Source organism: Perca fluviatilis, chromosome 1, assembly GCF_010015445.1.
Source record: "Perca fluviatilis chromosome 1, GENO_Pfluv_1.0, whole genome shotgun sequence".
In the NCBI taxonomy this organism is placed as follows: domain Eukaryota; kingdom Metazoa; phylum Chordata; class Actinopteri; order Perciformes; family Percidae; genus Perca; species Perca fluviatilis.
Genome location: NC_053112.1, coordinates 7,640,397 through 7,656,902, shown reverse-complemented (window position 1 = coordinate 7,656,902; position 16,506 = coordinate 7,640,397). Strand labels below are relative to the sequence as shown.

At 41.8% G+C, this 16,506-nt stretch overlaps 1 protein-coding gene across 1 annotated transcript in view; it reads left to right on the top strand.

The window, feature by feature from the left end:
- akt3b (v-akt murine thymoma viral oncogene homolog 3b) overlaps positions 1-8,061 on the top strand; it is a 41,746-nt gene extending 33,685 nt beyond the window's left edge. The window contains exons 13-14 of the mRNA XM_039819171.1: positions 2,936-3,038; positions 7,731-8,061. Coding sequence (XP_039675105.1) covers positions 2,936-3,038; positions 7,731-7,816 — 189 coding nt within the window. The 3' untranslated portion in view covers positions 7,817-8,061. The remainder of the gene's footprint in view (positions 1-2,935; positions 3,039-7,730) is intronic.
- The last annotated feature ends 8,445 nt before the right edge of the window (positions 8,062-16,506 follow it).

Here is a 16,506-nt window from a genome sequence, read left to right as displayed (position 1 = left end):
AATGGAAAAAGAAACCATTACCTCATCTCTATCTATTCAATTCAATTCAATTCAATTTTATTTATAGTATCAAATCATAACAAAAGTTATCTCGAGACACTTTACAGATAGAGTAGGTCTAGACCACACTCTATAATTTCCAAAACCCCAACAATTACAGTAATTCCATCAAGAGCGAGCATTAGCAGTGGCTATCGCGACAGTGGCGAGGAAAAACTCCCTTTTAGGAAGAAACCTCAGCAGACCCAGACTCTTGGTAGGCGGTGTCTGATGGGCCGGTTGGGGGTGTGATGAACAGTGGCGATAATAGTCACATTAAAGGTCACAGTGACTTCGAAGGTTATCTTATTTGCGGAACATAAAGCAGTCCAAACAACACCAGGGTCCTGGAAACACACCTTGGTCCTGGTTCTTCTTTGACTGTTAGACTACTGTACGTTCAGACTGCAGTCTGATTATTTTTGGGGGTCAAGGGACCAGGTCAGACTTCTTCAGAAGTAGTGCGAACACTCAAATCTTGCCCAGATCAGATTTTTTTTTTTTCAAATCAGATTTAGACCACTTCCATATGTGGTCCTGAATCAGACCCAGGTGAACAACCGAGGCGGATTTGATGCGACTTTTACGTCAGTCTACATCAACATTTGTCACAATTCTGCTCCGGTGGGAGTTAGCCCGAGACACAGACAGTAACATTAAAAACTGGACTAGGCTACAACATAGAGAACAGTGATGGAGCAAGTCAGTGGAGGCAGAGGGAGGTGTTAGACCTAGTTAGTGTATGCTCATTAATGTTACAGCTGCCATTACACAAACATTTTGAAATAAAAGCAGAAAATGCTGACTTCCTCCATAACCTCCCTGACTTTAGTGCAACAGCGTGCTGCGTCTGATGTCATCGTTATTGGTCTTTTGCGCATGCGGGTCAGTTCAAAACCGCACAACAGTTCACACTGGAATCTGATATAGGCCACATTTTAAAAGGTCATGTGAACAGCCACACAAGAAATCGGATTTGAGTAAAAATCCGAATTAAGGATCCGAATTAAGCATTGAGCCTATGACTCCTCAGAGCCTCTCAGCAATGTGCAGGTCAAGGTTTTCCTTTTTTTGCTGCATGTCCACATAGAAAGCAATGTGTTTCAGTCAGTCACTGCTTTTTTTAATCAGCAGTTCAGTAAGTTTCTATGCCCGTTTCTGGACAGATAGAGATAGTGGAGAGTATAGAGAGATAGTCATAATGATAATAAATATTAAGTAAAATAATATTAAGCACTTTCTGAAATCTACATTACAAAGTGCTTCACAAAACAATAAAAAAGTAGGACTGCTCCCTCTTAGTCGATTAGTCGACTAATCGGTGGTTTTGGTCTTAGTCAACTTAGATCTCTTTAGTCCATTAGTCATGTTTGATGCTTTTTTCACGCTGAATGACTTATTTCCAAGAAACGTACGAGCACATCTCTGGTAAACACAAGAATTAAAGTGGTGCTTTTGCATGACTCTTTGCAGAGAAACTCAGATTTACAGATCTGTCGATTAAATCAACTAATTGATTAATTGATACAATTGAATGAGTGTTAGTCGACTGAGAATTTCTGCAATCGAGCACAGCCCTAGTAAAAGAGACCAGTCATAAAATCAAAAACCAAACAAATAAAAACTATTTGGTGTATAAAAACCTATTTGGTGTAAAAAAACTTAGGAAAGTTTGTTTTAAGGGGCGCCCGGATAGCTCAGTTGGTAGAGCGGGCGCCCATATATAGAGGTTAACTCCTCGACACAGCGGGCCTGGGTTTGACTCCGACCTGCGGCCCTTTGCTGCATGTCATTCTCTCTCTCTCTCTCTCTCTCTCTCTCTCTCTCTCTCTCTTTCCTTTCATGTTTTCTGCTGTCCTATCAAAATAAAGGTTGAAAATGCCCAAAAAATAATCTTAAAAAAAAGTTTGTTTTAAGAAGGGACTCAAAGGAGACCTATGACTCAGCTGACCTGATCTTCTCAACGTGTGTGTGTGTGTGTGTGTGTGTGTGTGTGTGTGTGTGTGTGTGTGTGTGTGTGTGTGTGTGTGTGTGTGTGTGTGTGTGTGTGTGTGTGTGTGTGTGTGTGTGTGTGTGTGTGTGTGTGTGTGTGTGTGTGTGTGTGTGTGTGTGTGTGTGTGTGTGTATTCCTCGAACATGCTCAGTATTTTTTAACCATCGTGCACGTATTTGGCTGGGGGGTTTAGGGTTTTAAAAAATGCAATTTTACATCATCTTGGACCGTTACTATTATCATATCTGTGTCTGAAACATTGGAAAAGCTAGAGCAGATAATGAACAAATAACACTCCAAAAGCTTAAAGAGAAAACTGACCAACCACTATCATTAAAGAAAAGTATTTGAGTTATACTCATTATTTGGCTTAGGCGGTGCCCAAAACGACGTGGGTGCTGCGCCGAAGCCTTCTAACGGTAGGGACAACCCTGCATACACCTGACACTAGCTGTGTGCCAAACCGTTCCCCCATTCATTCACTCACTCACTGTTCCCCATATAGTGTTTATTAAATAGTGAACTTAATAAGGAACGACCAAACCAGATTTTGGACACTCACTGAGAACATTGTTGCGTCAGGAGATGTGCCGGTTGTTTGTGTGGCGGTGGCGGGCGCGCCCAGCATCATGTAAACAAACTGAAATACTTCTCTTCCGGGCAGACTCAACCGTGTTGCATTGTGGGATACAGGAGTAAGGCTACATTGTATGAACACTCAAATTAGCTGTGCATCGTGGGTATTTTATAGTGGACTATATAGTGAATGAAATGAACCGCGGAGAATTCGAACACCACTACAGAATGGCGAACACACTATAAAGCGCACCATTTACGTGATAGGGAACGGTTTGGAACGCAGCCACTGACTCTGTTGCCTTTCTGCTTCCTGTCTGGTTGCAGCTGGTCCCGCCCTTCCAGCCCCAGGTCAGCTCCGAGACGGACACGCGCTACTTCGACGAGGAGTTCACAGCACAGACCATCACCATCACTCCGCCGGAAAAATGTAAGCACGCCTTTCTACGTCATGCACTCACCGACACCTGGCCGACAGGTCAGGGTCCAGAATTAACTTTTTTGTCCATCAGCCAAATGGTAAGTGAATATTCGCAGTATTAGGGGACCACTAAGGTCTATATAAAAGAGACTTCAGATACAGTATTAGGGGACCACTAAGGTCTATATAAAAGAGACTTCAGATACAGTATTAGGGGACCACTAAGGTCTATATAAAAGAGACTTCAGATACAGTATTAGGGGACCGCTAAGGTCTATATAAAAGAGACTTCAGATACAGTATTAGGGGACCACTAAGGTCTATATAAAAGAGACTTCAGATACAGTATTAGGGGACCCTCAAGGTCTATAAAAAGAGACTTCAGATACAGTATGAGGGACCACTAAGGTCTATATAAAAGAGACTTCAGATACAGTATTAGGGGACCGCTAAGGTCTATATAAAAGAGACTTCAGATACAGTATTAGGGGACCGCTAAGGTCTATATAAAAGAGACTTCAGATACAGTATTAGGGGACCACTAAGGTCTATATAAAAGAGACTTCAGATACAGTATTATGGGACCACTAAGGTCTATATAAAAGAGACTTCAGATACAGTATTAGGGGACCACTAAGGTCTATATAAAAGAGACTTCAGATACAGTATTAGAGGACCACTAAGGCCTATATAAAAGAGACTTCAGATACAGTATTAGGGGACCACTAAGGTCTATATAAAAGAGACTTCAGATACAGTATTAGGGGACCACTAAGGTCTATTTAAAAGAGACTTCAGATACAGTATTAGGGGACCACTAAGGCCTATATAAAAGAGACTTCAGATACAGTATTAGGGGACCGCTAAGGTCTATATAAAAGAGACTTCAGATACAGTATTAGGGGACCACTAAGGTCTATATAAAAGAGACTTCAGATACAGTATTAGGGGACCGCTAAGGTCTATATAAAAGAGACTTCAGATACAGTATTAGGGGACCGCTAAGGTCTATATAAAAGAGACTTCAGATACAGTATTAGGGGACCGCTAAGGTCTATATAAAAGAGACTTCAGATACAGTATTAGGGGACCACTAAGGTCTATATAAAAGAGACTTCAGATACAGTATTATGGGACCACTAAGGTCTATATAAAAGAGACTTCAGATACAGTATTAGGGGACCACTAAGGTCTATATAAAAGAGACTTCAGATACAGTATTAGGGGACCGCTAAGGTCTATATAAAAGAGACTTCAGATACAGTATTAGGGGACCGCTAAGGTCTATATAAAAGAGACTTCAGATACAGTATTAGGGGACCGCTAAGGTCTATATAAAAGAGACTTCAGATACAGTATTAGTGAGACCGCCTAAGGTCTATATAAAAGAGACTTCAGATACAGTATTAGGGGACCACTAAGGTCTATATAAAAGAGACTTCAGATACAGTATTAGGGGACCACTAAGGTCTATATAAAAGAGACTTCAGATACAGTATTGAGGGGACCACTAAGGTCTATTAAAAGAGACTTCAGATACAGTATTAGAGGACCACTAAGGTCTATATAAAAGAGACTTCAGATACAGTATTAGGGGACCACTAAGGCTATATAAAAGAGACTTCAGATACAGTATTAGGGGACCACTAAGGTCTATATAAAAGAGACTTCAGATACAGTATTAGGGGACCACTAAGGTCTATATAAAAGAGACTTCAGATACAGTATTAGGGGACCACTAAGGTTTATATAAAAGAGACTTCAGATACAGTATTAGGGGACCACTAAGGTCTATATATAAAAGAGACTTCAGATACAGTATTAGGACCACCGAAGGTCTATATAAAAGAGACTTCAGATACAGTATTAGGGGACCACTAAGGTCTATATAAAAGAGACTTCAGATACAGTATTAGGGGACCACTAAGGTCTATATAAAAGAGACTTCAGATACAGTATTAGAGGACCACTAAGGTCTATATAAAAAAGAGACTTCAGATACAGTATTAGGGGACCACTAAGGTCTATATAAAAGAGACTTCAGATACAGTATTAGGGGACCACTAAAGTCTATATAAAAGAGACTTCAGATACAGTATTAGGGGCGACGCTATAAACTGGCCATACATATTAACAAGGCCTATACAAGGATTGATACAGAGACCACTAAGGCCTATATAAAAGAGACTTCAGATACAGTATTAGGGGACCACTAAGGCCTATATAAAAGAGACTTCAGATACAGTATTAGGGGACCACTAAGGTCTATATAAAAGAGACTTCAGATACAGTATTAGGGGGACCGCTAAGGTCTATATAAAAGAGACTTCAGACAAAAATCACTAAGGTCTATATAAAGAGACTTTAGATACAGTATTAGGGAACCGCTAAGGTCTATATAAAAGAGACTTCAAAGTATAGGGATACAGTTCTATATAAAAGAGACTTCAGATACAGTATTAGGGGACCGCTAAGGTCTATATAAAAAGAGACTTCAGATACAGTATTAGGGGACCACAAGGTCTATATAAAAGAGCTGATACAGTATGTATGATTCACTAAGGTCTATATAAAAGAGACTTCAGATACAGTATTAGAGGACCACTAAGGTCTATATAAAAGAGACTTCAGATACAGTATTAGGGGACCACTAAGGTCTATATAAAAGAGACTTCAGATACAGTATTAGGGGACCACTAAGGTCTATTTAAAAGAGACTTCAGATACAGTATTAGGGGACCACTAAGGTCTATATAAAGAGACTTCAGATACAGTATTAGGGGACCACTAAGGCCTATATAAAAGAAACTTCAGATACAGTATTAGGGGACCACTAAGGCCTATATAAAAGCATCCAAAGAGCACCATGTCATGGGACCTTTAAAGCCCTGTCCTGTAGTAATATGAGGACCCCCTAGGGTCCCAGACCACCTGTTTTAAGATTCTACACTGTTTTTTTGCTGGTTAGTGAAACAGATCTACCAGCCACTTGCATGTTTCACCAGCATTTGGCTGGTAGATGTTGCTCATTTTGGACCGATCAGATACATCCGGCTGCTGCAGATGAACACCACGTCTCTGTTAGTTCACTGCTAATGGGAGTAAAGCTGCAAAGATTAATCAATTAGTTAGTCAACTACCAAATTAATCGCCAACTATTTTGATAATCAATGAATTGGTTTGTGTAATTTTTTGTGGGGGAAAAATCTCTCTGATGTCAGCTTGTTAAATGTGAATATTGTTCTAGTGTCTTCTCTCCTCTGTGACAGTAAACTGAATATCTTTGAGTTGTGGACATAACAAGACATTTGAGGACGTCATCTTGGGCTTTTTGGGAAACACCGATTGACATATTTTTATCATTTTCTGACATATTAGGGACCAAACAACTAATCCTTTAATCCAGGAAATAATCGAAAGTGAAAATAAGCATTAGTTACAGCCCTTAAATGTGATGGAGGCTGGGTATTTAACTTCTGTTGCGAATCTGCCTCCTGGTGGCCTAAAGGGGAACTTGGTGTCCATGGAAACGGCCTGAATCCTCTAGTCCTCCGTGGCTCTGGAGACGCTTTGCCAAGTCTGAGAAAACGAGCGTACCGATGTCATCATTTTAGTATTTCAGTACAGTTTTAACAAGCTGTACCACTTCAAAATCTTTTATTAGTTCCTTTAGTTTATCAAAAACGCTCAGACTTTCAGAAACCAAAGCAGCCTTTATTGCCATACCGAGGTGTTATTTATTGAATATATCTGAATATATGAATGGGACACACACAGTGTTTAGTTGTTATGTTGTTATTGTATGACTTAGAATTTGTGTATGCTGTATATACTGTACATAACTATTTGTTTATGTTTCCTGTAATAATATAATATTGTAAAGTAGGGGCAGAGCTTTATAAGCATTATGCTTCTCCCTGCTCCTTCTCAAACTCATCCTTGTGTTGTTTTTATCAGATTTCTTTCTTTTAAAGTACTGTATTGACCCGAATATACCGGAATATGAAAAATCTAACTAAAACGTACTTCTCATGACCAGAGCTGTCAATTATTAAATTGAGATTTGGTCTTCAAAAAGTCTTTTTCCAGAGTTTTGAAAAAGAATGGGTCGTTTTATAATCCGGCTCGTATTATATTCGGGTCAGTACTGTACGTTGATTGTTCGAGATAAATAAAAAAGCTTCTTTTTTTTTTTTTAAACCTGTTCTCCTCGGGTCAAATTTGACCTCTTTATTAAAATTTCCATATCAGAAATTTGGGTTTACATCAACCAAATTGCCCCAGCATAACATGGCTGGTTTCGCGCTATCTACAAGTAAAATGAATGACTACTTTCATTGAATTTGGGGTCTTTTTTATTCAGTTTTATATGATTTTATAGAACAGAATCCTGACTAAACTTTGACATAAACCTGTCTGTGATGCACTCAGCATCCTCTGATCTTAACTAGTCAAAATAAATCATCATTTCTGCTTTTTATCAACTCAAAAATTAGATATAATTTCATATAAATGAGGTTTATTGACCATGAATTCCAAGAATAAGTGTAAAACTCGTGTGAACAAGTTAGTATTAGTGGTTTATATAATAGTGGTAGTGGGGGGGGGAATAAGGACAAAAACGTGGGAAAAAATCGTCAAAAAAAGGTGTATATATTTTGAGTTCAAGGGTTAAACTACCGCGTCTCTGTCTCCCTACAGATGACGAGGACGGGATGGACGCGGCCGACAACGAGCGGAGACCTCATTTCCCACAGTTCTCCTACTCAGCCAGCGGGCGGGAGTGAGCGGCCCAGCACCCCCCCCCTCCCCCTCGCCAGTATCGTCCCCCCATTCGTGGCCATTTTGAGGAAAACACGTAGCCATTTTAGGAAGAAGAAGAAAAGAAAAAAAAAAATACCAGTCTCCCCTCTTTTTCTCCTTCTCTGCCTCCTCACAGACGGGGGGGAAAAAAAAGTCTTTTTAGGGACTTTAAAAAGAGGTTTTTGCACAGTGGGATAGACTCCAGCCGGTCTCCCCACACAAAAAAAAAGAACGAAGAAGAAGAAGTCTCGTACATTTTCAGCGCTATTTACTGCAGAAGGCAATGTTTTTGTTATTTATTTTTTCTCTCCGTCAGTATTAAGTTGTTGACCCGGGTTGCGTTCAACTTTTTAGTTCGTATTTTTTTTTACATTTTCTTTTTCTTCGTCTTCTTTTGACTTTTTTTGCACTTGGTTTGGAAGAGCCGTTTTAGGGAACAAAAAACCAAAAATGTTGCCTTACGTGTGCAGATGTTTCGTATCCTACCGACAGGGTGGTTTTTTGTTGTTGTTTTTTTTGGGGGGTGGTAGGGTGGGTTTTGGGGGTTGTGAAGGGTCATTCTTAGTTGAGAATAAGTGCATGGCTCGTGGTTCACTGAAAAAGAAAAAAAAAAAAAATATCCCCAAAAAAATAATGTTTCTTTCTCATACATTTGCCATGGCAACGCACATTCCCCCAATCCCATGGCGATGGAAACCACTGTCTACCGGTTCAACACACAAAAGAGGGACGAGAACGGACGAGTCTGTATGATTCCTTTTCATCGTTGCAGTGTTACTACTTTTTACTTTTCTCCACCCATTGTGTTCTCTTTTTTTTTCTCTCTCTCTCTCTCTCGCGTTTCTACTTCTTTAGTTAGTTCTTTTTCTTTTGAAAACAGGAAGAAGAAGAAGAAGAAAAAAAAAAAAAACACTAAACTGCCAGAAACTGCACAGTTCACTCAGGCGCCACAGAGCACAACCGCGTTCAAACTCAGCTAACCGCTCCAGCTTTCCACAGCCGGCAGGGGAATGAGGCCTTTTCTCTGCTTTCTCACCGCTTCTCCTCCTCCTCCTTCTCCTCCTCCTCCTTCTCCTCCTCCTCCTCCTCCTTCTCCTCCTCCTCCTCCGTTTCTTCACCTCTGCTTTATGTTTCCTCATCGTAGCTGTAGGACTAGTGGAATGGGTGTTTACACAGGGAAATGTGGCTTAATGTATGTATGTATGTATGTGGGACATGGGGGTCAACTTTATGCTGTCATCACACACACACACACACACACAAACAAACACACACACATACAGTATATATATTTAGACTCAGAAACAGGAAACAGCTGTGAGATCAGACTGAAGTCGGCAGTTCACTCCACACTAAAAATGAAACTTGGCGTTTTTGTAAAATGAGCAGAATATATCCGAACACTCGCTGCATCTACAGGTGTGTGTGTGTGTGTGTGTGTGTGTGTGTGTGTGTGTGTGTGTGTGTGTGTGTGTGTGTGTGTGTGTGTGTGTGTGTGTGTGTGTGTGTGTGTGTGTGTGTGTTTGTGTGTGTTCGTGTGTTCTCAACAGCTCCTGTCAGGTGAAGCTGGACTCTCTGCTGCGAGTCGAAGCCAGTCCACTCAGAGAGGCAGTTCAGTTGTCCGTCTGCAAATTTGTATATCCTCAGGTAAAGGATACACGCTACAAGCCCGGTGAAATATGAACCTGACCTGAAAGGCAGTCGAGTCCTGCTATGAGCATTTACCGTTAAAGTTTCAGCGTGGCGGAAGACGTAAATGAAAAACAGTTAACCCTCCATTTTTCCGTGGCGCGTTTGCAGCTGTCCTTCCTCGAACTAAAAAAACTCTTCTTCGTCCGTCGAACAGACCGACAGTTCACGCGATATTTCAGGACACAAAAGAGTTTTCCTTTTAGCTTTCAGCTGCTACTCGGTGAGACGGTCTGGGTCCCACGCTCTTGATACGAACTAACTACGTAAGAGATCGGTGAGGGTTATCTTGGCAGTTCAAATCGGAAACGAATGTAGGGAGGAGGGCGTTTTCAAATGCAGTTTGCACGGCTAAAGTCTGTTCAGTTTACGTGATATTTCTGGACATACAGAGAGTTTGTTCGGGCGTTCTTCCTTGTAGCTTTCAGCTGCTACTCGGTGAGACGGTCTGGGTCCCACGCTCTTGATACCAACTAAGAATCTAAAGAGATTGGTGAGGGTTGTCTTCTGCATTTCAAATCGCAAACGAATGAAGGGAGATGGGCGTTTTCAAAATGCAGTTTGAACGGTTCAAATCTGTTCGGCCACTGGGGGGGATATCAACGTCCAAAGTCAAGGACATAGGCGTAGGTTTGAAGGAGTTTAAAGGTGCACTATGACTTCCTGCATGGTTTCATTTTGGTCTCAAATCGTAGTCATCTCTCCGTTGACCCCCTAGCTGCCTGCCCCCCTGAATACACCGTGTCTCGGGAGACAACCCAGGGCTCGTAAACGTCAAATAAACACTTAGGGGCACAGGCTGTGCACCAAAACACAACCAACCACTCCAGCCAATCACCGACGAGATGGTTGGTTAGTCATGACAGTTACAGAAACATTGGGGGAGGGGCGAGCTTGCTCTGTTTACGTCAACGGAAGTGACGTCGTGCAGGAACTCGTAGTGCGCCTTTAACGTAACATGACCCAGAGAAACATAAACGCTGAGAACGTTAAAACCCTTTTGGAAAGCTTCCGTTAATGTGACATTAAGAGGATATTAGGCTGAGGAACAAAGGACCCTGGGAACACAGACACGCTCCCGTCTAAATGTTATCACGCTAACTCGCTAACTATTCGCTTTCTTGTCCGTGTGATAGCGAGTTCGATACCTCTCTCACGTCCGCGTGTAAAGCAGATTCTTTGTAAATCTTTTACAATCCTTCCCCAGGAAGAACCGAGCAGGCCTGCCTAGTCGCGCCCTCCAAATCTTCTCCAAAACTTGACATTTTCAGCGTGTAGCCTGCTAGCTCGAAGTTTGCTGTTGTTTCCCGAAGTGGAGTTTAAGAACAGCAACACACACACACAGAGAGAGAGAGAGAGCGTAAGGTGAGTAGGGCAGCTCCCTCTTAGTCGATTAGTCGACTAATCGGTCGTTTTGGTCTTCGTCAACTTAGATCTCTTTAGTCCATTAGTCATGTCTGATGTTGTTTTCACGCTGAATGACTTATTTCCAAGAAACGTACGAGCACATCTCTGGTAAACACAAGAATTAAAGTGGTGCTTTTAGCAGGACTCTTTGTGGAGAAACTCAGATTTACAGATCTGTCGATTAAATCAACTAATCGATTAGTCGATGCAGTTGAACGAGCGTTAGTCGACTGAGAATTTCTTCCATCGAGCACAGCCCTACAGGTGAGGGAAAACGCGCGCCGCACCTCAGGCAATTATCCCGAAAATGTCCTTCCGTTAATCCACTACACTAAACACGACAAAGACAGACCAGATAGATGTTGGTTTGTTCCTGGTATCGGAGATCCGACCCAGGACCACCGGCGCAAATTTGCGTTTCCTAGGATGGCGAAGCCTCCCGATTGGCTTACCCTGGTATCCTAACCCTCACCAATCTCACTCCTCGTGCCCAAACCTAACCAAGGCAACGAGTATTAGCCAATCACAGGCAGAGTAGGGCTGGACCTGCCTTCGCCGTCAGAGGAAAACGCAAATTTGCGGACCCGAGTGGGGCCGGATCCAGAGTATGTTTAGTCTAATCGGCTCAGTTAGGGTCCCGTTGCAGATGAAAATAACTGAATACCTACATGTACAACTACAACCAATGTTAGTCTACAAATATGTCCACATAGTATACGGCTATGTTCACACTTGGCGTCTTTTTTTGAAGCTGCTAGCGTTTGTTTACGTTATAATCCTGTGGAGTAAACAAAAAGGTCCTGAGCGCTTTTTTAAACGCCAGCGGCGACTTCTTTTTTTTTTGCAGCTCAGAGCGTCTTTTTGAAGGTGAAAAAAGTTCTGCTTTTCTGAAAAAATAAACGCCCTGCGTCAAGTGCTTTTTTTTGACAGCCGACCAATGAAAGGCGGAGTAGCCAGACCTGTCGTTTCCATAACAACGAGAAAACATGGAGTCGGAGCACAGCGAGCTATACGGTATGACCGGGTGCTCCCTGTTCAGGGAACTCGCTTTGTTTTATCTAACGTTAGCATCTCTCTCTCTCTCTCTCTCTCTATCTATCTCTCTCTCTCTCTCTCTCTCTCTGTTCTTTCTCTAGCTCGCTCCACCACTTTGTTTATCTAACGTTAGCATTGCTCTCTCTCTGTTCTTTCTCTAGTTCGCTCCACCACTTTGTTTATCTAACGTTAGTATCTCTCTCTCTCTCTGTTCTTTCTCTAGCTCGCTCCACCACTTTGTTTATCTAACGTTAGCATCTCTCTCTCTCTGTTCTTTCTCTAGCTCGCTCCACCACTTTGTTTATCTAACGTTAGCATCTCTCTCTCTCTCTGTTCTTTCTCTAGTTCGCTACACCACTTTGTTTATCTAACGTTAGCACCGCTCTCTCTCTCTGTTCTTTCTCTAGCTCGCTCCACCACTTTGTTTATCTAACGTTAGCATCTCTCTCTCTCTCTGTTCTTTCTCTAGTTCGCTACACCACTTTGTTTTATCTAACGTTAGCACCGCTCTCTCTCTCTGTTCTTTCTCTAGCTCGCTCCACCACTTTGTTTATCTAACGTTAGCATCTCTCTCTCTCTCTGTTCTTTCTCTAGTTCGCTCCACCACTTTGTTTATCTAACGTTAGCATCTCTCTCTCTCTCTCTCTGTTCTTTCTCTAGCTCGCTCCACCACTTTGTTTATCTAATGTTAGCATCGCTCTCTCTCTCTGTTCTTTCTCTAGCTCGCTCCACCGCTTTGTTTATCTAACGTTAGCACCGCTCCACATAGCGCTCTAGCTAGGATACGGTAGCAATAGCTGTTGTCATAGCAACAAAACAAGCTCTCGGCTGCTTTTCGGAATAAAAACGCTGCCAGCTTCTTTTTTTTTCTCTCGCTACAAAAGCGCCCTAGTCAACTTTTTCTTGTCAAAAAAAAGACGCCAAGCGTGAACACAGCCTTAGTCTCGCGTTGCCAGACCCTCCTCCACAGCGCTGCGGAGGAGGGTCTGGCCAGTCCACACAGCCTTCCTGGATGGGAGAACAATGTGCTCTGGTTTATTGGCATTTCTTTAAACCAACCACATTCGTCTCGGGCGGCGCTAAGCGCAGGTCAGAGCCGCTGCCAAGGAACTGGTTCTGGCGGAACATGTGGACGTTCAAAAGTAGTTTTTAGTCGTGCAACAGAAACCTGAAACGTAGTCGATACGGACTAAACCTGCGCTAGTTTAGAACGGTGTCCACGTCGTATTAACGCAGTGAGTCCCGCCCCCCTAGTGGTCGGAGAGAGAACCTTTTGATTCACATTTAACTGACTCGTAAGGTACTGAATCCAAAAAAACGACACTATGAACTCTCCGCGTTGTTCGGGAACTAAACGCGAAGCCTCTTTGTCGGTTGCGTATCGACCGTTTCACCGCCTATAAAAAAGAAAAAAAACACGTCTGATTGAACGTTTTCTGGAGAACACACCGCCCACTTCGTCTGCTCTGCTGCTCTCAAGTCACTCGTCAGGGTTCCTGCACACATCTGGGGAGGATTTGGGGAGGATTTCCAGGTCCTAATTGCAAAAGGTGTTTTGGGAAAAAATCATTGTTTTTGTGATGAAGTATGTCATCCCCCATACTCTTTAAGACTCACATGTACAAGAGAGGAGAGAAATGTGACTGTGAAACATATCGAACAGTGAGTGACAACGTGTTTTGTTGAGGACATTTTTGTGTTTCTTTTTACCGTGACTGTGAAGGAACCCTGACAAGCACACACACACACACACACACACACACACACACACACATTCATATTCACACGCAGATACACAAAAGACTGTTTTTTAGACGATAGATCAGAGTGAAGAAGATTTAATTTATCACACGGACACTAACGGAAACGAGGCTTCCAGATGCAGGGGTTCTGTCCTGTCAGTATTATGAGATATTACATTTATTTACACACACACACACACACACACACACGTTTTAATCCTGAACAGAGGGTATCAATATCAATAAATCACTAATCATGTCACAGATCACGAGAAAACTGAGCCGTGAGACACTCATGTATGAAGACTGTGAGGACTGCCAGAAAAAAAAAAAAAAAAAGTTGAGTCGCCCCAAAACTTGTTGATGTAAATATGCAATGCCTTTTTATTTTTTATTTTTTTTGGGGAGGGGAGGGTCTTTTGTGGCATCCTGACAGACAACACAAACCTTTTTTTTTCTGTGCGACTGTACTTTGCGAGCTTGCCGATGTGAAAATACAACAACAACAACAAACGATTCAAAAACTGCATTTAAGAAAAACATTTTAAAAAAAATAAAAAGGAGGGAGAAAAAAAATGAAATAAAGACAGCGTCAAAGACTGGACCCTTCCGTTGAGCTTCTCGGGGTCGATACACAGACTCGGCTTTCTATCGTCCACGGAGGATGTTTCCATGGAGACAACACCCCCCCCTCCCCCCTCTCCCCCCTGCCTTCCTTCGGTCGCCATGGTCCCCGAAAACGATCATCGACTCCTGATTTTCTGTGAGAGGACACGACTGTACCTGTGGAGTCTGCACTGTCATTACTGGTTTCTCTTCACCCTCTTTTAAAATGGAAAAAAATATATATATATATATATATATATATATACAAAAAGTGGGACCATGGAGGACTTTTTATTTCAATTTTTTCTTTCTCTTTTTATTTTTGCAGTGCTGGTTTCATCAGGTTGTTCCACCAATCCCATCATCCCTTGCTCCTCCTCTTTTTTTGTTTTTTTTGTACCATAGTATGTTTTATTTATCTTTGTCATCCTAGGCAGTGTTACCTTGTATGTCGTTTGAAAAAAAAAAAGGCACCTCTTAAAGTCGCTGAAGGATGAAGATGATGGATGCATTAACTGAAGTCTTTTTTTTTTTTTTTTTCTTTTGGGATCGTTTGCTTGTTTGTTTTCTTACCAAAACATTTAGGGCAAGAACCCAGTAGTGGACTTGCGTTGCCGTGGTAGTATTTATTTTGAATTAAATTAAAAGAAATACATTTCAGGGTTTCTGCTGTCGTGACTCTTTATTGCAAAAAAAAAACAATGACCTCATGGTTTATTAAGATGACCCTATAGGCAAAATTATTTTTTTCATTCACTGGTCTGTGAGGTTTTGGGTTATTTGGCTTCCGCAACATGTCATTCATAAGAGTAATTGTGTGCACATCCCACCTTCTGGCAGGTGCAGGACAAATGAAAAGTACTTAAAGTGAAAGAAAATGTAAACGCCCACATTTAATATAAAACGCAACGTTTCGACCCTACTGGCTCTTATTCAGGCAAAGAAGAAGAAGAGCCAGTAGGGTCGAAACGTTGCGTTTATATTAAATATGGGCCTTTAAAGCAGTGTTGCGGACATTACATTTTTTTTCGCTTCCATAACATGTCTCATTTCAGACTAGTGGAAAGCAAACTTTTACTACTACACTTTGTCGATTTCTCAAAGTAGATTTCTTCTAAATTAGATAATGTCTCATTTGCATATTTAAAGGTGCTCCAAGCGATGATGGGTGATGTCACTTCTTGTTGACGTTTGAAGTAATTTTTAAACGAAACTGAGGCTAAGCTCGCCCCTCCCTCCTCCTCCTACTGTCCCTTCCGCGCACTAACTCCCTAACCCCCACCCCCAAATCCTTCTTGTCTGTTATTGGCTGGAACACTTTGTTATGTTTGGTGGTGCAGGTTGGTTTGTTTTTTTTCTTTTTCTTTTTTTTTTTTTTTTTTTTTTTTTTTTTTTTTTTTTTTTTTTTTTTTTTTTTTTTTGAGATGTTTTTTACAGTGTGTTCAGGGGACAGACAGCTAGCAGATAGTGAGGAGATGTTTTTTACAGTGTGTTCAGGGGACAGACAGCTAGCAGATAGTGAGGAGATGTTTTTTACAGTGTGTTCAGGGGACAGACAGCTAGCAGATAGTGAGGAGATGTTTTTTTACAGTGTGTTCAGGGGGACAGGCAGCTAGCAGATAGTGAGGGAGATGTTTTTTACAGTGTGTTCAGGGGACAGACAGCTAGCAGATAGTGAGGAGATGTTTTTTTCAGTGTGTTCAGGGGACAGACAGCTAGCAGATAGTGAGGAGATGTTTTTACAGTGTGTTCAGGGGACAGACAGCTAGCAGATAGTGAGGAGATGTTTTTTACAGTGTGTTCAGGGGACAGGCAGCTAGCAGATAGTGAGGAGATGTTTTTTACAGTGTGTTCAGGGGACAGACAGCTAGCAGATAGTGAGGAGATGTTTTTTACAGTGTGTTCAGGGGACAGGCAGCTAGCAGATAGTGAGGAGATGTTTTTACAGTGTGTTCAGGGGACAGACAGCTAGCAGATAGTGAGGAGATGTTTTTTACAGTGTGTTCAGGGGACAGACAGCTAGCAGATAGTGAGGAGATATTTTTTACAGTGTGTTCAGGGGACAGACAGCTAGCAGATAGTGAGGAGATATTTTTTACAGTGTGTTCAGGGACAGACAGCTAGCAGATAGTGAGGAGATATTTTTTACAGTGTGTTCAGGGGACAGACAGCTAGCAGATAGTGAGGAGATATTT